This window comes from Equus caballus, chromosome 22, assembly GCF_041296265.1.
Source record: "Equus caballus isolate H_3958 breed thoroughbred chromosome 22, TB-T2T, whole genome shotgun sequence".
NCBI classification, from domain to species: domain Eukaryota; kingdom Metazoa; phylum Chordata; class Mammalia; order Perissodactyla; family Equidae; genus Equus; species Equus caballus.
In genome coordinates this window covers 20,649,594-20,671,455 of record NC_091705.1, presented here as the reverse complement: position 1 = coordinate 20,671,455, position 21,862 = coordinate 20,649,594, and the positions used below count along the sequence as shown (strand labels likewise).

The following is a 21,862-nucleotide window of genomic DNA, read 5'->3' as shown; positions in this document are numbered from 1 at the left end:
GTAGTATTTTTGTCCAATTTTAGTGCCAGGTTTCACTCATCTCTTAGAATGAGTTGGGAATTATTCCGTCTTTTTTCTCACCTATCATCTGGGCCCAATGTGTTTTCTTTGCGGGAAAATTTTTAACTTCTCATTCCACTTCTTTAATACTTATGAGAATGTTCAGTTTTTCATTTCTTCCTGAAATACTTTTATGTTTTTCCAGAGATTTGTCCATTTCTTTTAAGTTTTCAAAATTATTTGCCTATAGTGACTGATAACAGTCTCAGTTTTCATCTGTTGTGTCTGTAGTTATTTCCACTTTTCATTCTTAATATTAATTTGTGCCTTCTCTTTTTATCTGTTTTTGTTGGTTTATCAAAGAACCACCGTTTGGGTTTGTTTCATTTATATTGTATATTTTATGTATTCTTTTCATTGTGTTTATTTATCATTCCTGTAATTTTTGAAAACATAATAATTGCCATACAGTTGTACACATTTTAAGTGTAAAATTTATTGTTGCGATGTATGCATACAGCAGTGTGAAACTATCACAATCAAGAGAGTATGAACATATACATCACCCCCCAAAGTTTTCTTGTGCCTCTTTGTAATCCCTCCCTCTTGCCCCTGCCTACTTGTCTATCCCCAAGCAACCATTGAGTTGTTTTCTGTCACTATAGATTAGATTGTATTTTCTAGGGTTTTATATAAGTGAAATCATGTGTTATTGTATTAACCATTTCTGATGTTCTGATGTTTGATGTTTCTGATGCTTTGACATCTGGGTCCTTGCTGACCCTAGAGAGACTGCCCCTCTCAGGGTTAGCCACTTTCTAGACATGGTCAGCAACTCACCTGTTAGGACGCCTTGCGTATGCAAACCAACCAATCCAGAGCCCATACCCCAACCACCTCCTTTTTGATCTCTCTCACTCTGGGGCACCATCCACCTAATCACTTCACCCCAGTGCCAGGTGCCAGGCAATTAGGGATAGCCTCTAAGCCCCAGAGCCTGTTGATATTATTCAAATTAGATAATCCTATACCTATTTACCTTGCATCAGCCCATTCCTTCCTGCAGAAACCTCCTTCTGTGTCCTGACTAACCCTGGTGCTTCCCTATGTGGCCCCTGTATGGCATGGCATGGTGTGTTATCTCCTTTTGAGAACTGTGAGTAACAAACTATCTTTTCAATGACAGTCATCTGATTTGTTGGTCTCACCATACCTGAATAACTCTAAAACCTACATTTTAAAATAAATATATACTCTCTTTTGTCTTGCTTCTTTTGCTCAGCATAATTATTTTGCGATTCATCCATGTTGTTGTGTGTATAAACAGATCATTCCTTCTCTTTGATGCGTAGAACTCCATTATATGGATATATACCAAAATTTCTTTATCCAGTCATCTATTGATGGACATTTGAGTTGTTTCCAGTTTTTGGCTATTACAAATAAAGCTTCTGTGAACATTAATGTATAAGTTTTGCATAGACATACATTTCCTTTTCTCTCGGATGAGTACCCAAAAGCCGAATGGCTGGATCATGTGGTAGGTATATGTTTAACTTTTTAAGAAACTGCCAAGCGATTTTCCAAAATGGTTATACCATTTTAGATTCCCACCAGCAATGTGTGAAGGTTCTGATTTCTCCATATCCTTGACAATACTTGGTATCGTTGATCTTTTAATTTTAGCCACTTTAGTGGGCACATAGTAGTTTCTTGTATTTTACTTTGCATTTCCCTAATGATTAATGATTTGAAGCCTCTTTAATGTGCTTGTTTGCTTTATATATATCTTCTTTGGTGAAAATATCTGTTCAAATCTTTTGCCCATTATTTTATTGGGTTACTTGTTTTCTTATTGTTGAGTGTTGAGAGTTTTTTATATATCTGGATACCAATCCTTTATCAGATAAATGCTTTGCAAGATTTCCTCCCAGTCTGTGGCTTGTTGTTTTAAGAAGTGTGGCTAAATATATACATAACATAAAATTTACCATTTTAACCATTTTTAAGTGTATAGTTCTGTGGCATTAAGTTTATTCATGTTGTTGGGTAACCGTAACCACTATCTATCTCCAAAACTTTTCATTTTCCCCAACTGCAACTCTGTACCCATTAAACAATAACTTCCCCTTCTCTCCTACCCCTGGCAACCACCTTTCTACTTTGTCTCTATTAATTTGACTATTCTATGTGCTTGATATAAATGAAATCATACAATATTTGTCCTTATTTCACCTGTATGATGTCTTCAAGGGTTATCCATGTGATAGTGTGTATCAGAATTTTCTCTTTAAGGCTGAACAATTCTCCATTCTATGTCTGTACCACATTTTGTTTATCTGTTCGTTTGTCGGTAGACACTTGAGTTGCTTACGCCTTTGGCCATTATGAATAATGCTGCTGTGAAAATTGTTGTATAAATATCTGTTTGAGTCCCTGCTTTCAATTCTTTTGAGTATATACCCAGAAGCAGAATTGTTGTATTATGTGATAATTCTATGTTTAATTTTTTGAGGAATCAGCATACTGTTCTCCACAGCAAATGCACCGTTTTACATTTCCATCAGCCATGCACAAGAGTTTTAGTTTCTCCACATCCTCGTCAACACTTGTTCCTTTCTTTTCTTTTTTCTTTGCTAATAGCCATCCTAATGGGTATGAAGTGGTATCTCAGTATGATTTTGATTTGCATCTCTGTAATGATTAGTGATGTTGAGCATCTTTTCACATGCTTATTGGCATTTGTATGTATCTTCTTTGGAGAAATGTTTATTCAAGTCCTTTGCCCATTTTTTGACCAGCTTGTTCTTTTCGTTGTTGAGTTATAAGAGTTCTTTGTATATTCTAGTTTTCAGTTCCTTATCAGATAGGTGATTTGCACATATTTTCTCTCATCCATGAGTTTCCTTTTCATTCTGTTGATAGTGTCCTTTGGTACACAGAAGTTTTTTTTTTTTTTTTTTTTTTTTTATAGTAAGATTAGCCCTGAGCTAATATCTGCTGCCAATCCTCCTCTTTTTGCTGAGGAAGACTGGCCCTTAGCTAAGATCCATGCCTGTCTTCCTCTGTTTTATGTGGGACATCTGCCACAGCTTGGCTTGACAAGCGGTACATATGTCTGCGCCCAGGATCCAAACCAGCGAACCTTGGGCCGCTGAAGCAGAACATGCAAACTTAATCTCTGTGCCACCAGGCCAGCCCCTGGTACACAGAAGTTTTTAATGTTTTATATATATATTTATTGAAGTTATGATAATTTGCAACATTGTGAAATTTCAGTTTTACATTATTGTCAGTCACCATATAGGAGTGTCCCTTCAACCTTTATGTCCACCCCCCATCCCCACTTCCCCCTGGTAAACACTAAACACTTCTCTGTGTCCATGTATTTATCTTCCACGTATGTCTGAAATCATATGGTGTTTGTCTTTCTCTATCTGGCTTATTTCACTTAACATAATACCCTCAAGGTCCATCCATGTGGTTGCTAATGGGATGATTTTGTCTTTTTTGTAGCTGAGTAGTATTCCATTGTGTGTGTGTGTGTGTGTGTGTGTGTGTGTGTGTATGTGTGTGTACACACCACATCTTCTTTATCCAGTCATCAGTCTGATGGGCACTTGGGTTGCTTCCACATCTTGGCTATTGTGAATAATGCTGCAATGAACACAGGGGTGCATGAGTCTCTTTGAGTTGTTGATTTCATGTTCTTTGGTTAAATACCCAGCAGTGGTATAGCTGGGTCATATGGTATTTCTATTTTTAGTTTTTTGAGAAATCTTCATACTGTTTTCCATAGTGGCTGCACCAGTTTGCATTCCCACCAGCAGTGTATGAGGGTTCCCTTTTCTCCACAACCTCTCTGGCATTTGTTATTTTTTGTCTTAGTTATTATAGCTATTCTAATGGGTATAAGGTGATATCTTAGTGTAGTTTTGATTTGCATTTCCCTCATGATTAGTGATGTTGAACATCTTTTCATGTGCCTGTTGGCCATCTGTATATCTTCTTTGGAGAAAGATCTGTTCGTATCCTCTGTCCATATTTTGATCAGGTTGTTTGGTTTTTTTTGTTGTTGAGTTGTGTGAGTTCTTTATATATTATGGAAATTAACCCCTTGTCAGATACATGATTTGCAAATATTTTCTCCTAATTGGTGGATTTTCTTCGTTTTGACCCTGGTTTCCCTTGCCTTGTGGAGGCTCTTTAGTCTGATGAAGTCCCACTTGTTTATTTTTTCTTTGGTTTCTTCTCTCCGAGTAGACATAGTATTCAAAAAGATCCTTCTAAGACCAATGTCAAAGAGTTTACTGCCTATATTTTCTTCTAGAAGTTTTGTGGTTTCAGGTCTTAGCTTCAAGTCTTTGATCCATTTTGAGTTTATTTTTGGATATGGTGTAAGATAATGATCTACTTTCATTCTTTTACAGGTGGCTGTCCAGTTTTCCCAAGACCATTTATTGAAAAGACTTTCCTTTCTCCATTCTTACCTCCTTTGTCGATGATTAGCTCTCCCTAGATGTGTGGTTTTGTCTGGGCTTTCAATTCTGTTCCATTGATCTGTGTGTCTGTTGTACCAGTACCATGCTGTTTTGATTCTTATAGCTTTGTAATATATTTTGAAGTCAGGGATTGTGATGCCTCCAGCTTTGTTCTTTTTTCTCAGGGTTGCTTTTGCTATTCGGGGTCTTTGGTTGCCCCATATGAATTTTAGGATTCTTTGTTCTATTTCTGTGAAGAATGTCGTTGGGATTGTGTTTGGGATTGCATTGAATCTGTAGATAGCTTTAGGTAGTATGGACATTTTAACTGTTTATTCTTCTAGTCCATGTACATGGAATCTTTCCATTTCTTTATGTTGTCATCAATTTCTTTCAATAATGTTTTATAGGGGCCGGCCCGGTGACGCAGCGGTTAAGTGCACACATTCCGCTTTGGTGACCCGGGGTTTGCCAGTTCGGATCCCAGGTGTGGACATGGCACTGCTTGGCAAGCCATGCTGTGGTAGGCGTCCCACATATAAAGTAGAGGAAGATGGGCATGGATGTTAGCTCAGGGCCAGCCTTCCTCAGCAGGAAGAGAGGAAGATTGCCAGCAGATGTTATCTCAGTGCTAATCTTCCTCAAAAAAAAAAAGTCTTACGGTTTTCATTGTATAGGTCCTTCACCTTCTTGGTTAAATTTATTCCTAGATATTTTATTCTTTTTGTGGCTATTGTAAATGAGATTGTGTTCTTGAGTTCTCTTTCTGTTAGTTCGTTATTAGAGTATAGAAATGAAACTGATTTTTGTTACTTGATTTTGTACCCTGCAACTTTGCTGTAATTGTTGATTATTTCTAATAGTTTTATTGTGGATTCTTTAGGGCTTTCTATATATAAAATCATGTCTGTGAACAGTGAGAGTTTCAGCAGAAGTTTTTGATTTTGATGAAGTTTAGCTTATCTATTTTTTTATTTTGTTGTAAGTGTTTTTGGTGTCATATTTAAAAAATCATCGCCAAATTTGATGTCATGGAGCCTTTTCTCTATATTTTCTTGTAGGAGTTTTATAGTCTTAGCTCTTATGTTTAGGTCTTTGATCCATTTTGAGTTACTTTTTGTATGTGGTGTAAGGTGGGGGTCCAGCTTCATTCTTTGAATGAGTATATCCAGTTTTCTCAGCAGCATTTTTTGAAAAGGCTATCTTTCCTTCATTGAATTGCCTTTTCACCTTTGTCAAAAATTATTTGGGCATATTTGAGTGAATCTTTCCAGTTCTCTGTTTAAGTCTATAGATCTGTATGTTTAACCCTTTGCTAATACCACACTGTCTTAATTTTGGTAGCCTTAACATTGGGTTGATGGATTCCTTGCATTTTATTCTTCTTTTTCAAAATTGTCCCTGGTTTTTAAAGCATATAGCCTTGTACTATACTTTGGTTTCATATATCTGATAGTTTATTCCAAGGTACGTTTTAAGCAGAATAAATACTTTTCCATATTGTTCTTTGCCTTCATTAATCTGCAATATAAATTTATACCGAATTATTTTGTATTACTGAAGTAATCTAGTTGACCTCCCTGCCTCCAGGCTCCTCTGTCTCCAGACCCCCAACTGAAGTAAAAGTTAAAGCAGTAGAATTTAACAATCTGTTTCATAGCCTTAGTGGTCCCGATTCTTTATATAATTTCACTTATGGAAGCAAGCTGCTCTTCTGGGCCTCAGATTCCTGCTAATTTCAGGGGGTCCTCTTCCCTTTGTTTTAGACTTCTCTATCATGTTTCCTTTCTCAAGAGAAGGTTTATAATGAAGGTTGATTTCTGGTGTTCTAATACTTCTTCAGAAGCCCTTCAGCAGTTTCTCAAGCTCTTTTCTCTCATGGGCAAGTATTCAGTGTGTTGTTCCTACTCCACCCTCCCTCGGTGGCATGTATCATTTTTCTACTCATCAACACCCACCTACTCCTGCGCCCGGTGCTTGTCAGATGTCTCCTGCCTGGCTCATTGCTGCTTTTCTCCCCCTTTTATAGCTTTCTTCTTCCTTTCTTTGGCTTACTGCCTGACTTCCCTGGCAGCTGTTCTGTCATTGCCTGCCTGCCATTCTGCCCCTTCTCCTACCCTCCACCCCTGCCCTGTGTAGGTACTACATGTACTGTAGTACTGCATATTCTCCATGGTCAGTACTAAGCTTATCACCTTCCCCATGGTATGTCCCAAAGCATGCCTCCTCCTGCTTATAGCATTGCGATTCACCTAAGTCAGATACCTGCGCCTTCCTTACCTCTGGCATCTCATTGTTAAGTCTTCCATTCTGCCTCCATAAATTCTCTTGTCATCTCCTCTGTATATTCCTGCCCTGCTCTGAGCTCTTCTCATTTATTGGCCAGATTACTTCTGAAGGCTTCAGTCAGCAACCCTCCTAATCTCAGCCTCACCAGTTGATCCTCCACCTGCTGTCAATCAGTTTTTCTAAAATCCAAATTGGTCTGATCAACCTCCCTGTGCTGAAGTCTTTGCTGGTTCTTCAGTGTGTTCACTGGAAAGTCAGAACTTTTTATTGTGGCCTACAGGCCCCTTCATGATCTGATTGCTGCTTCCTCTAGCCTCATCTCCTTCATTTCCTCCACATAGCCTCACAGACCCCAGTCTTTCAAGTCTGCCATTTTCACATTCATTTAACAGGTATTTATTGAGGTCCTGCTCAATTCCCTTGCCCAGCTCTTTATCATTCCTGGAACCGGATAGACTTTTACAAACTTCCAGTTCTCTGTGCTTAAAAGACTGTTCTGACCCTTCTCTTGGCTCACTACTCTTTATTCCTGCCAAGTTCGGCTCAAGCATTACCTCCCCTGAAAATTCGTTCTTTGTTCTGCAATTTCACCACCTCACCTTAGTCTTAATTGACTAATATTATGTATGGCAGGTGGTAATTCAGGGTTTGAATAAATAGTTTATTTGCACCTCGTTACTGCTTAGTGAACTACTTGCTGATAATGTCCATGTCTAATCTGTCTGTGTAGTCCCAATATTTGGTGAAGCATGAAGGGAAGAACATGAGCTCTGGAGTTTTAAAAACCCTGAGTTTGAATCCTGATAGCCTCTCATTAGGTATGTGGCCTTGAGCAAATTCCTCTATGATCTTTAGATTCTTCATCTGTAGAATGGAAAGAATATCTAACTCATAAGCTGGTTGTGAGGATTAAATAGGTTAAGGTACATAGAATGCCTAGTACGAGGACCTACACATAGCACGCAACCAAGGATTGTAGCTGTGAAAATAGTTTTTGTTCTCAGTAATAAATAAAATAATGTTGATTGAGTGAACAATTAGCTGAAGGAACTGAACACTCCTTCTAGGTGCCTTTTCTTCAAATCAGAGAACCTGAAAAGTTTTAAGAGAAGGCCCAGGGCAGAAGTTAACACTCCTAGCTGTCGCTTCTTCGTTTATCCCACACCTGGGAGACATCCTCAATGAGGCTGAGAGTTGAATGCGTATCTTTCCCTCAGAGGGCTTCATGTCTGCAAGAAGTGAGTTTACTTAAAATCAAGACTAGTACTTGAACAGTCATATATATTGAATATCTGAAAATCAGTGGTTGATTTACATGAGCACATTTTAAAAAATCACTGCCCCTTTGTTTAGAACTCTGTCAAATGGAAATAATTATCAATTAGTTTTAGTTGGCATTAGGAAGATCTATCTGTTTCTTCATTAGTCTTGAAACTTTTGAAGGATCAAATGGTGATAAGACACGTGAAGAAAAGTTAGGTAGTCCTGGATTTGAATTCTCCTTCCACAACTTACCAGTTATGTGACCATCTCTCAGTTTCTTTACCTGCAAAGTGGGAGTAAGAGAAGTATCTAATTTGTAGAGTTGCTGTGAGATTTAACTGAGCTAAAATGCTGGATGTTGAGATAAATGTGCATGACACTTGAATATTTTATCAGTGCTAATGTATTGAATATTAAATGCTTAATTTTGAATAAATGGATTCTTAATGGAAGCTATCACAGCCAAAGTTTAAACTTGAGAAAGTGCAGGTCAGCTGAGCTTCTCCCTTGCTAGTGGGGACTTCATAATATTGATTCCTTGTAACAGTTTTTCTTTAGCAGATGTATGCAGCATTGTACTTACTAACTTAGAGGACTGAGAAAAATGCATTCCAGAGCACCCTCATCATTTCCATTCCTAGATCATCACAAGTCATAACTTTAGGAGTTGGTCTTCTTATTCCTTATAACTAGCTGTATCAGGATTGGGGTTGGTTGCATATATCAGAAAATAAAATAGGTTTATTTCTTTCTTGTATATCCGAAACCTGAAAGTAAGCAGGGCTCGTATGGCAGTTCAACAGTGTCATCACAGAACTGTCTCTTTCTAGCTCTCTATTCTGCTATGGTCAAAGTCATTTCAGGGTTCATGATGGCTGCTGGGACTCTAATTGTCACACCTAAATTCCACAGGAGAGAGGTCAGGGAAAAAAGATTCACTCTCTTCCTTTTAAACCACCTTCCTAGAGATCTCATAATACACTTTAGCTTATATTTCCTTGGCCAGAATTTAGTCACTTGTCCACACCTAGCTGAGGAATGGGCATGTTTTCCTTAGTACTAGCACTCAGTTTTCTTTCTTCTTTCTCTCCTAACTCTAAGGTGATGAGGATAGTATGTCTCTCAGGATCTCAGGGTTCATTGACAGGGAGTGTATGTCCAGGTAAGGAACGTTTCTCTTTGGCCAGAAGCCAAAGGAATCTTTCTCTAACAGATACTCAGAATGCCCATGAATGGTTCCTTCATGTCAGGTGTAGGATATATATTTCAGGTGGTTTACCACTAAGTGCGTGTAAACATGTATAATTGATTGTTTATGAATTTAACAGTCAAGGTTTATGCAGTTCAAGAGAGGCCCCCCCGCCACTGTCCTGTCCCCGCCCCCCCCGACACACAAGGGTACACAACATAGGAAAGTTGCAGTACCACCAATATCAGCATCATAGGGTTGAGGAGGATTAGTGAGAGAAGGTGTTCAAAGTGCTCAGTGCAGACTTGGCTTTGAGATGGAAGGGCAAATGTGAATGATATAACAACCAGTGGGCACTGCCCACCATCCATGTTCCCACTGCAGAATTCAGACACTTTACATGTATCCCTGGAGAATGTCTCAGATCTATTATGCTGAATTTGAATTTTGAGAATATTTAGGAAATGTTCTTAGACATTCAGGCATCGGAAAAACAACAGCTATTATTTTTCAGAACTTCGTTTGTCATTTATCCTTGGGCTTTTAAGTATTGCTGATGGCTCTTGGTTTTCATATGTTATTTGAATGTTAAACTTTCCTGACTGAGCATCCTAATGTCTGTGCAGTAGAAATAATGTTTTTTTAAGTAAGAAATGTTTTTGTAATGAAAGAAGGACTGTATATTGCTCCTTTGTCTGGGTGAGGTGGGGTAAGAGAGAGAATACAATGTGAATGCGAGTGTCCAATAAATTAGGGAACTGCCCGGACTTCATGACTCATCTCCCAACACCTCTCTGCTCAGTTGTTCTATGTTCACAGTTAACTAAAGGTTTATGATTCTCAAGTGCTTTTTGAAAAATGAACAATGTATAAACTTGCGTTACTTTCATTATTTTGACTTTCCTGGAATATATAATTCTATCTTTACTCAGGCCACTCTTGGCTAATCGAAGGTAATATAGGGAATAGGGGCGGAAATCATAAGTAATTAACTCTTACTCTTCAAAAGCGAGCAGAAAGACTGGTTAAAATAATTGTGATGTATCCATATGATGAAACACTGTGCAGCCATTGGAAAGAAAGGTAGCTAGATGTATTGATGTGGAAAATGTCCAGGATTTTTTATTTAAGTAAAAATGCAAGCTGTAGACAGTATGTGTAATATGATCCTATATATGTGTGTATATATATAAATATATGTATTTTTTAACGTATAGGTAGGTATATGGTGGTATAATATAGGAAATTTCTAAAAGGTACAGAAGAAAATATTTAGTGATCACTTTTGGGAAATGGGACTGGCAGGAGGTGAACGAGACTTAATTTTGCTTTATATCTCTCTGTTCTGTTTGTATTTCTTGTAATGAGCATGCTTTACTTCTTTTTTTTTTTTAAGTAGTTTATAATTTCAGTAGGGGGGTAGAGAACTAGTGTCTTTCCTATATAACAAAAGCAACCTTTTAATAAATAACATTAAAAGATTCCATTCATTTCAAGTAGAAGACAAAAAGGTCTCAGGATCTAATGTAACACATGATAACTATGGTTGATATCACTGTATCGTGCAATTGAAATTTGCTAAGAGTATAACTTAAATGTTCTCAGCAAAAGAAAAAAAAAGATGAATGTGTTAAGTAACTAGATGGGGGGAGTCCTTTCACAAGGTGTATGTATATCAAATCACCACAATGTTCACTTTAAATATCTTACAATTTCATGTCAGTTATACCTCACTAAGCCTGAAATTTAAAAAAATAAAAAGATTCCACTCACAATGGTTACATCATGTAAAGTAATCGAGAATAAATACAGGAAGAAGTAAATATGACAAAAAATACATTAACACTTTGAGGAATACCATAAATTAAGTAAATGGAGAAAATACTGTGTCCCGGGATTATAAAATTTAATATCATAAAATGCCAATTCTCCCTGAACTGATTATTTTATTAGCCTTTCATTATAAAAAATTTCAAATATAAGAAAAGTTGAGAAAATTTTATACCTACCACCTAGATTCTACAATTAACATCTGTACTTGTTTTATCATGTGTCTGTCTCTTTACTGATCTGTCAATTCGTATTCTTTTTAATGTATTTCAGAGTAAACTGCATGTATCAGTACACTTCTTCCCAAATACTTAAACATGCATATCATTTACAATGTTTGTTTATGGGTGGCGTCTTTTTTAGAGGTGAAATTTAGTTATGGTGAAATGCACAAATATTGTTATCATTCAGTGAGTTCTGAAAAATGCATACACCATGCAACCCAATTCCCTGTCAAGATACAGGATATTACTAGTATCCAGGAAGTACCCTCATGTTCCTTTCCAGTAAATCCTCCATCTCTTTCCCAGGCAACCATTATTCTGATTTTTTCCACCGTGGATTAGTTTTGCTTGTTCCAGAACTTCATATGTATGGAATCATACGTTATAGGCTCTTCTGTGTAAGGCTTTTTTCACGAAGCATGGTTTTTGGATTCATGTTGTTGTGTATCAGTAATTCTTTCATTTTCATTGCTGAGTAATATTCCATTGTGAGAAAATACCAGTTTGTTTAAATATTCTCTTATTGATGGTTACCTGGGTTCTCAGTTTTTTTGTTATTACAAACATTATTATGTTAGTCTTTTTGTAGACATATGTTTTTATTTCTCTTGGGTAAATATATAGGAATGGAATTACTGGATCATCCTGTAGGTGTATGTTTAGTTATATAAGAAGCTTTCAGACAAACTAATTTTTAAAATAAAAGAATCACAAATAGTAGCTCATGCTAAAAATCATACTGTGACAGGGCAGAAATTCCCACTATGAGAATGTGTGCACAGGGTTTCCAACATCATGCAGACTATAGCTGGCAGGGCTGGACTCCTTCGGACTTTTGATAGTGCATGTTTCCTTCAGATTCACCACTCAGTATCGAGGCTAGACCTTCATCGTAGAACCAGCTTTTAAAATCTTCAGTCAGAGAGAAGTATGAGGAAGAGAGGAATTTGGGAGAGAATGGGGTATCAATAAATCAGATGTGACAGAGAGAGATCGAGGGATTTAACCACAAAGAGGTCATGTGTGGCTGTGAGTGTGAGTCTGCTTGCGTGGGTGGGTGGGTGTGATGTATGGGGAGAGAGGGGGGGTGTGGTGAAGAAAGAAATACCTACCAGTGGGCTTTTCAACCTGTGAATTTTAATTTAATTTTTTGTAAAAGTTATTTTTTAAATGGTTCATAGTTAGAAGTGTCTTGTGGACTGAAAGGAAATGATCTGCAAAAAGTCTCTTCAGGGGAGGGCCCGGTGGCACAGTGGTTAAGTTTGCATGTTCTGTTTCGGTGGCCCAGGGTTTGCTGGTTCAGACCCTGGGTGCGGACATGGCACCTCTTGGCACGCCATGCTGTGGTAGGCGTCCCACATATAAAGTAGAGGAAGATGAGCATGGATGTTAGCTTGGGGCCAGTCTTCCTCTGAGAAAAGAGGAGGATTGGCAGCAGTTAGCTCAGGGCTAATCTTCCTCAGGAAAAAAAAAAAAGCCTGTTCATTCTGTATAACAGCTGCATAGTATTCCATTTTAGGAATATGCCGTAATTTATTTAATTGTGTTCTGCTCTCCCACTGGTAAACATTTAAGTTATTTCCAATGTTTTTTTATTGCAAACAATGTTGCATTGAATTACCTTGTAGGCCACCTTAAAAGTAGGGGTATATCTGTAAAGTTCTCATGTAGAATTGTGTCAAAGGGTTTGTGCTTTCGTATTTCTAAAAAATATTTACAAATCTTATGAGAATACTTGTTTACTCAAACCCTTGTCAGTGCAGTGTTGTTAAATTTTTTTATATTTGCCTATCTGATAGGTGAAAAATGATATTGCAGTATAGCTTTAATTTGGCTTTCTCTGATCTTGAGTGAGGTTGAGCATCTTTTCATATATTTAAGGGAATATATATTTAATATGTTTAAGAGGTTTTCTGTGAATTGTCTGTTTCATATCTCTTGCCCATTTTTCTTTTGGATTGTTGGGCTTCTTTTTATATACTGCAGGAGTCTTTTATATGTTAGGAAAATTAGATCTTTGTAAACGAGTTGGAAATATTTTTAAAGATTTCATTCTTTAAAAATATAAAAGTATTTGTTTTAGTAGAATGGTGGGAAATGAAGCCAGATTGCCATGGAGACAACTCTTTCTAGAAATTTGGCTGCGACGTGGAGTAGAGAGAATGCTAGCTGGAGGATTGGTGTAGATTCAAAGGAGTTTTTCTTTTCTTTGAAAAATTCTTAATTGTGTTTAAATGCTGGTATGAGAGGAAAGAGTTAAAGCTAGGAGATGGTTGTTGAGGATCACAGGGCAAAGTTCCTAAGGGACTGAGGTTCTTGGGAAGAATTGAAGAGAAGGAGGAAATTTATAGATATGGTGACTGGAAGTTAAGGATGTCCCATTCCAACTGCTTCTGTTTTCTTTGAAGTGAAAGCAAGGCCACCAGCCAAGGATATGTGAGGAAGATGGTTGGAGAGGAGAAGAGGTCCTTTGAAATCACTGCTGTGGAAAATTGAAGAGAGAGCTGAGTAGGGAAATAGAGAAGGATTGCAGAAAGTATTCAGTGTTCCACTGAGGCAGAAATAGTGATATCAACCTTATGAGTTGTTTGATTTTCTTATGTAGCATTTGACAATCCAAGTGTAGGGCTGACAGTTTAGTTCAGGATTGCGTGTTTTGTTTTGTTCCGTTTTGTTTCCCATGTAGGCTTGATAGAAGAACAGTGTAGCAAAGGAATTTAGGAAAGTAACAAGGGAGTGATTGAACTGACATTGTTCCTTGGTTAGCTAGAGAAGGAAATACAGACAGAACAGAGATACTGGAAAGAAAATCAGAGAGGGGTTCCAGGGACCAAAAGCCTGGGTGAGATCAGAGAACCTAGGTGTAGTAGACATAACAGAGAGAGAACTGCAAGTGTAGGGAGTGAGGTTGGAGAGAGGGAAGGTAAGATTGGGTATGAGGGCTTTTCCTGGTGATGAGAGAATCTAGAGTGCAGCCGTTGTCATGGATGCCCAAGTGGAGTAGAGGTGTAAGGTTGTTGGAGTTGAAGAAGTCAGGGAACTCGGAGGCTAGCCCAGATGTGAATTGTGGTGCCTGTGAGGATGTTGAATGGTCTTCCAGGAGAATATCAGGACTTGGGGATGGGAAGAAATCTGTGAGCCACATTCCAACGTCCAGTGCCAAGGGAGTACCAGGAAATTATTAGGCAAAAAAACCATTAAGAACAGGGACTATTAGAGCAGGCTCCAGGAAGAATGGTTTGCACATGGCATCCTTGAGGAGTGAGGAAACCTCAGCTCTACTTCCTGACGTGCAGCTCTGGGATGCTTGGAACAGAAGACTGGAGACTGGAGAGAGGAAGTAAGCATAGGTGTGGTTGCAGTTTAGCCAGGGGGTCAGGAAGTTACAGGAATTTGCCTGAGGGTCTTTGTATCCTCTGGGAAGAATGAGGCCTTCAGTATGGTTTTCCTGGTTGTGGTATGTGGATGTAACTGTTAGTGACGTGGATCTTCTTCAATTCTGACATGTCTCACTAGTTTACACATACAAATCCTCTGCAACCTGCCACCCTTTATGCATTTGTTCTTTCCCTTACATGCTTTCGCTTCAGGTACACCTTTCTTCTATACTTTCCTTCTTTTAGTTTTGCTTCTTATGTTCATACTCTGTTGTGAAATCTATTTTCTTTTTAACTTTCTTTTATTTATAAAAAGATCATGCTTTTTATTTGAAATTTTTTGGAAATAAAGTGAAATATATATAGAAGAAAATAAAAATCTAAAATGCTATATGCCCAAAGTGTTTATAGAAGATTTTACCTTCCAATCTTACTTTCATGCGTATACATTCATATGCATATATAAATTTAGTTGAGATCATGTGTTATATTGAGTTTTGGTCTGGCTTTTTCTTCTAGCTTAAAAAAATGAAGGGTTCGTTGCATTTTCTTAAATTCTTTGCGTATTGCATTTTGAATAGTAACAATATATTATCTTAAATGACAACATAACATTTCAAGAAATCTTTTTCAGATTTTCCCTATTGTTGGGTATTTGAATTGTTTCTACTTTTACTTTTTGGATTGTTTTTACATTTACTTAATAATAGAACTGTGGAAACGGGTCAGAAAGTAATGGGTTTTTTTCATTCTTAACCAAAACACGTTAATTTACAATTTTAATGTACAATATGAAGTCTGTAATTTCTTGAAATTCTCACTTGGCTCTTGTAAAGAGCTGAGTCTACACTTTAAGTCTTCATCATCAGGAAGGAGGCCTAGTTCTTCATCCATCTACTGGGAAGGATCTGGATGTGGAAGGTCATCCAGCCCAGCATCTGAGTCATGCCAAAAGCACCAGAGAATCCAGAACCGCATGGTTGCACTGAACAACTCTGCCTGGATCACTTAGGATCTGGTCAGCTGGGGGAAGTGCCTGTATCGGGGCTGGATATGCACACCACCACTGGTGTGACGGACTCCACTGCCTCCAGCTGCCCGAGCGGATCCCTCTGAAGAGGTGGCCTCCAACACAAATGAAAGGCGCACATCAGAGCTGACATGCCAGCCTGTGTCCAGACAGTGGTCCTCAGGCCTTCATGTCCTTCAGATTTTTGTATAACCTTTCTGGAAAGGAGTTTGTTATTGTAGGCTAATTGACATTCCCACCCCTAGTTGAGTCCTTTTCATATGACTCTGGCTAGCAATGAATATTTCATATGATTGATTTTTTCTGATTTGGAAAGTAAAAATGCTACCTCATCATTATATTCCTTTACTTAGTGGGGATGGTCAACACTTTTTTGTGTATTTTTTTTAGCTGTTTATTTTTCTCTTCTGTAAATTTACTGTTTAGGTTCTTCAGATTTTTCAAAATTGGAGTCTTAATGTTTTCTATATTGATATGAGTTCTTGTTTTAATCCTTTGTCTTACTTATGACCATTTTCCAAGTTCGTTCCTTTTTTCTTTAAAAAAAAATAAACTTATTTAAAGAACAGTTTTAGGTTTACAGCAAAATTGAGCAGAAAGTATCGAGAGTTCTCAAATATTCTCTGCCCCCTCCCACACACACACACAATCACCCCCACTATTGACATCCTGCACCACAGTGGTACATTTATTACAGTTGATGAACCTATATTGACATATCGTCGCCCAAAGTCCATAGTTTACATTAGGGTTCACTTTTGGTGTTGTATATTCTATGGGTTTGGGCAAACGTATAATGACGTATATCCACCATTGTATTAGCATACAGAATAGTTTCACTGCCCTTAAAATCCTCTCTGCTCCACTTATTTGTTCCCTCCAGCCTCCTTAATCCCACAACCACTGATCTTTTCACTATCTCTGTAGTCTTCTTGCCTTTTTAATGTCGTATAGCTGGAATTATACAGTATGTAGCCTTTTCAGATTGGTTTTTTTCACTTAGTAATAGGGATTTAAGGTTCCTCCATGTCTCTTCGTGGCTTGATAGCTCATTTCCTTTTAGTGCTGAATAATATTCCATGGTCTGGATGTACTACAGTTTATTTATCCATCCACCTGCTGAAGGACATCTTGGTTGCTTCCAAGTTTTGGCAATTATAAATAAAGCTGCTGTAAACGTCTGTGTGCAGGTTTTTTGTGTGGACGTAAGTTTTCAACTCTTGTGGGTAAATGCCAGGCAGCTAGATTGCTGGATCATATGCTAAGAGTATGTTTAGTTTTATAAGAAATCGCCAAACTGTCTTCCAAAGTGACTGTGCCATTTTGCATTCCTACCAGCAGTGAATGAGAGTTCGTGTTCCACATCCTCACCAGGATTTGATGTTGTCAAGTGTTTTGGATTTTGGCTATTCTGATAGGTGTGTAGTGGTATCACATTGTTTTAATTTGCAGTTCACTAATGACATATGTTGTGGAACATCTTTTTGTATGCTTATTTTCATCTGTATATCTTCTTTTGACTATTTTTTAATTGGGTTGATAGTTTTATTATTTTTGAGTTAGAAGAGCTCTTTATTTTGGATAACAGTTCTTTAGCAGATGTGTCCTTTGCAAACATTTTCTCCTAGTCCATTGCTTGTGTTCTCATTCTCTTGACAGTGTCTTTAGCAGGGCAAAAGTTTTTAATTTGAATGAAGTCCACCTTACTGATTATTTCTTTCATGGGTCATGCCTTTGGTGTTGTATCTTAAAAGTCATCGCCATAACTAAGGTCATCTAGGTTTTCTCCTATGTTGTCTTCTAGGAGTTTTATGGTTTTGCATTTACGTTTAGGTCTATGATCCATTTTGAGTTAATTTTTGTGAAGAGTGTAAGTTCTGTGTCTAGATTTTATTTTTTTGCATGTGTATGCCCAATTGTTGCAGCACCATTTGTTGAAAAGACTCCATTATATTGCCTTTGCCCCTTTGTCAAAGATCAAGTGACTGTATTTTTGTGGGTCTATATCTGGGCTCTGTCTTCTGTTCCGTTGATCCATTTGTCTATTCTTTCACCAACACTACACAGTCTTGATTATTATTGCTTTATAAGAAGTCTTGAAGTTGAGTAGTGTTTGTCTTCTGACTTTGTTGTTCTTCTTCAATATTGAATTGGCTATTCTCAATCTTTTTTCTCTGTATATAAACTTTAGAACCAATTTGTTGATATCCACAAAATAACTTGCTAGGATTTTGATTGAGATTGTGTTGAATCTATAGACCAAGTTGGAAAGAACTGATATCTTGACAATATTGAGCCTTCTTATCCATGAACATTGTTTATGATTGATTTCTTTTACATTTAGTAGCTTTTATTTTTTCTATTGTCAGATATTCCATTTTTTTCTTTTGTAATTTCTTTTCTTTTTCCCCTCCCCAAAGCCCCAGTACATGGTTGTGTATCCTAGTTTTAAGTCATTCTGGTTCCTCTATGTGGGATGCTGCTACAGCATGGCTTGATGAGTGGTACATAAGTCCATGCCCAGGATCCAAACCAGTGAACTCCTGGCCACCAAAGCGGAACACATGAACTTAACCACTTGGCCACGGGGCCGGCCCTGCTTTGTGATTTCTTATATTGGCTTTATGTTTAGAAAATCCTTCCTCATCCTGAGCTCACCTATTCATTATTTCATGAACTCATTATTCACGTATTTATTCCATTTAAAATGTGTTTTTAGGCATTTAATTCTTCAACTCATTTGGATTTTATTTTGGTATGTGGAATGAAATGATGGTCCAATCCCCTTCCCTCAAATACATAATTTTTCCCCAAACCATTTCCTATTGATTTATCAAGAATAGACATGTATACATATACAATAATCAGCCTTCCAACTCCTAACCCTTATGGAGGGAATTGTATGCTTTCCCAAATTTGGATTATTGTCAGGTTGGAAGAGTAGGAAAACAGTCAAACCTTGTATGGCTGCACCTTGGGAAGGTCACCTCCCAAACCCAATTCCCTGTTTCATACAGTTGCTGGTGGTACCAGAGGCAAACTCTTGGGATGTATATGAACCTCTTGCATCCCCCTCGCCCTCCCTCAGAGATTCTTATGTGCCCCTTGGAGAAGCATGTCTTGATTCCCTTGGAGAGTCATTACCATATTGAATTACCTTTAGTCTGTGAGTCCCTTGAAGATGGGACCTTGAGTGTCTTGCTTCCCAATTGTTTTCCTAGTACTTAGTTTGGTGTAGGGCACAGAAATCTGAACGGATGAATGAGCCATTATTACCAATGGGAATATGCCACAGCCCTCTGATGTGGTTTGAGGTGGAATAAAGGTTGAGAACTGCTGTATAATGTCTGCTTTGAAGGGCAGTACATTCATGCAGTCAGCCTACCTTCTCCAAACTTCTCATTCTGAAGAATGAGAAGCTGCACGTAGCAATTCTTGGAGGAGCTTTTTAAAAGGACTGCTACATAGCTCTCACCCCCGAGAGATGTAGTCTGGCATGGGAATTTTTTAAAGTTCTTTGGGTGATTGTAAAGTGCAGTCAATGTTGAGAATCACTGCTCTAAAAAGTATGTTCTTATTAAGTCTTATTTATATTTGTGTAAAGATTCAGTTAGGTAGTTGGATTCCTGGAGAAATGTGCCTATCAGACTCCCAAAAGATCCTTGGTCCTTTGTGCACTTTTTAATAGCTGGGAAGATTTTGCCTAAAATACTCCTTTGCTGAGTAGTTTGGACGTAATTACAAGAACATAGGACCTTATCTAACATGACTTTCTATTTTCCAGGTCAGCATGGATTCCTGGTTCATTTTTGTTCTGCTTGGCAGTGGTCTGATGCATGTCAGTGCCAACAATGCTACCACAGGTAAACTGTCATTTGATAAGGCTGGTATTTGGAACAGAATTTTGCTTTCACATTTAATGACCCAAATTTGAAGACCTAGGTACTGTTAAAGAAGAAAAATATTAAAATATTACTTAAAAGTGATGGTAAAATAAGTGTTTGGAAATCTCTGAGTTGTGTTGTATGCTCAGCATTGTTCTATATACCACATACTACTTTAAATAAATAAGGAGATTATGTGTTCATTCCTGAAAAGTAAAAAAAGAAAAGAAAATTGTTGCTATAGATTGATTTTGAGGGACTAATCTGGTTTCTTTCTCCCTTAGCACTAGCCCTTTGGAGGTGATAGGAACGATCCAGCATTAAATAAAAGTGTGCGTGTTTGTGTATCTGATCTTTGTTCAGTCTCCAGGTGTTTGAGAGTTTATTAAGGCTTGCTTCTTTGTGCCTCATAACTTTTGAGTTATCATATTCTTTGTATGATGTTTCCTTATTTTTTGGTGTTCATAGTTTCACCGTCAGTAGGCGTTACAAGATCTATTAAAGCATCGACAGCAGAATCAGTTAAAGAAGAGACCAAAACTTCAAATCCTACTTCTTCAGTAACTTTTCCTTCCACGGCACCAACGTTCAGCCCAAATGTAACTCTGGGACCCACATATGTAACCACTGTCAATTCTTCAGACTTGGACAATGGGACCACAAGAACAGCAAGCACTGATTCTGTAGTCACTACAATTTCACCTAATGGGACATGGCTTCCAGATGATCAGTTCACAGATGCCAGAACAGATCCTTGGATGGGGAATTCCAGCACTGCAGCAACCACTCCAGAAACTTTCCCTCCTTCAGGTACTAGAGATAGTTTGTGTTTGTTCTTTCTCTTCTGTACTGTCTTTCGTGCAACAATTCTGTCAGATGACTTGGATAATTATCTCCTTTTAATAGATGCTTAATATAAGACTATAGAGGTTAAATCATTTGCCTTAGATCTCAGGGCTGTCAAGTAGCAAGTTAACCTATTTCTTGTTTTTTTTTGTGGTCTTTCCACATTGCTGTTAGGGAACTGAATTTTCCATAATCTGCTACAGGTCCAAATTATGCCATAGCTAAGAAACCAGCTATTGTACAGATAACCCATTTCATGTCTCAGGAGACTGAGACTACATTTCACTGGTGACTTATTCCAGATCAGTAAAACGCAAGGAAACCTTTATGGTACATGAGCATGTCACATTCTGAAACCCCACATCCTAGCCATCACCACCGTCTTGCCAATCCTCCCATATTATTACACCATAATTTTTGGTTAAATCAGTATTTAATGTTTTATGTTATTATGACTATGTAGTATTACTCCCTGCTGAGTTATAGGTATCGTGTGATTATTTTTCCTTTCTTGTACAATTTTTTTCTGTATTTAATAATTCCCTTATATTATTGTTTGTTTCGTTTTCTATTTGTCTGTTGCGAACCAATTCTTCCCACATCCTCCATAGCCTCTCAAGACAGTTTTCCACAAAGTCAGACCTCTTACATAATCTGTTATTTCTTTTTTACCTGGAGATCTTCCTCCTGAGCCCTCCATTGTCTTACTCAAGTCTAGGCTTGTTGATCACTAGGGCTGCTCCAGGGTTGCTGCCCAGGTGTCAGCCTGGGATTTCCCTTCTCTATCATTCTGGGAATTCCCTTTGCTTTCTGGCTTCTGTATTGTCTTCTTTCTTGGATTACCCCATCATTTGTTATAATATATCTTCCAGTAGCTTCCTGAGAAAGGGGCCCATGGGAGGTAAATTGTATGAGACTTTACATGTCTAAAATATCTTTAGGGCCGTGTATAAAATTTGAGGAAATATTTTTATCCTCAGAACTTTTAAAGCATTGCCTAATTCCCAGGCTTGGAAGATTCTACTGCTGTCCTGATTCCTAATTCTTTATCATCGGTGGCTTAAAATTTCACAGAAATACTTCTTGATGTGGGTCTTTTTCACTCATTATGTTGATAGGATCTTTGGAGCTGTGGTCCTTCAGTTTTGGAAAATATTCTTAATTTCTTTGAAAATTTTCTTCCTTCTTCCATTTTCTCTGTTTTCTTCTTCTAAAACTCCTAATATTTGGATATTGGCCATATCTTGAATTAATTCTTTAATCTTCTTAATTTTTCTTTCCTATTGACCTTTGCTCTTTGAGTCTCTGTTTTTCTCCTTTTTAAAATAAGCAAGTGTGTATGTAGTCCTTGTTTTCTTCCACTTATAAATAATATACTTTGTACATTTCTGCACATTGTTTTTTTCAATTAGCCTTTCATACTTGTGTATTATAGTAAACAGCTGCTTC

At 37.7% G+C, this 21,862-nt stretch overlaps 1 protein-coding gene across 7 annotated transcripts in view; it reads left to right on the top strand.

Moving 5' to 3' along the window:
- The window catches only part of PTPRA (protein tyrosine phosphatase receptor type A), a 167,530-nt gene that overhangs the window by 85,765 nt on the left and 59,903 nt on the right, over window positions 1-21,862 (top strand). For all 7 annotated transcript variants that reach the window (XM_070247791.1, XM_023626218.2, XM_070247789.1 and 4 more), the window contains 2 exons: window positions 19,468-19,546; window positions 20,036-20,377. In XM_070247791.1, the coding sequence (XP_070103892.1) occupies window positions 19,474-19,546; window positions 20,036-20,377 (415 nt within the window). In that variant the 5' untranslated portion in view covers window positions 19,468-19,473. The remainder of the gene's footprint in view (window positions 1-19,467; window positions 19,547-20,035; window positions 20,378-21,862) is intronic.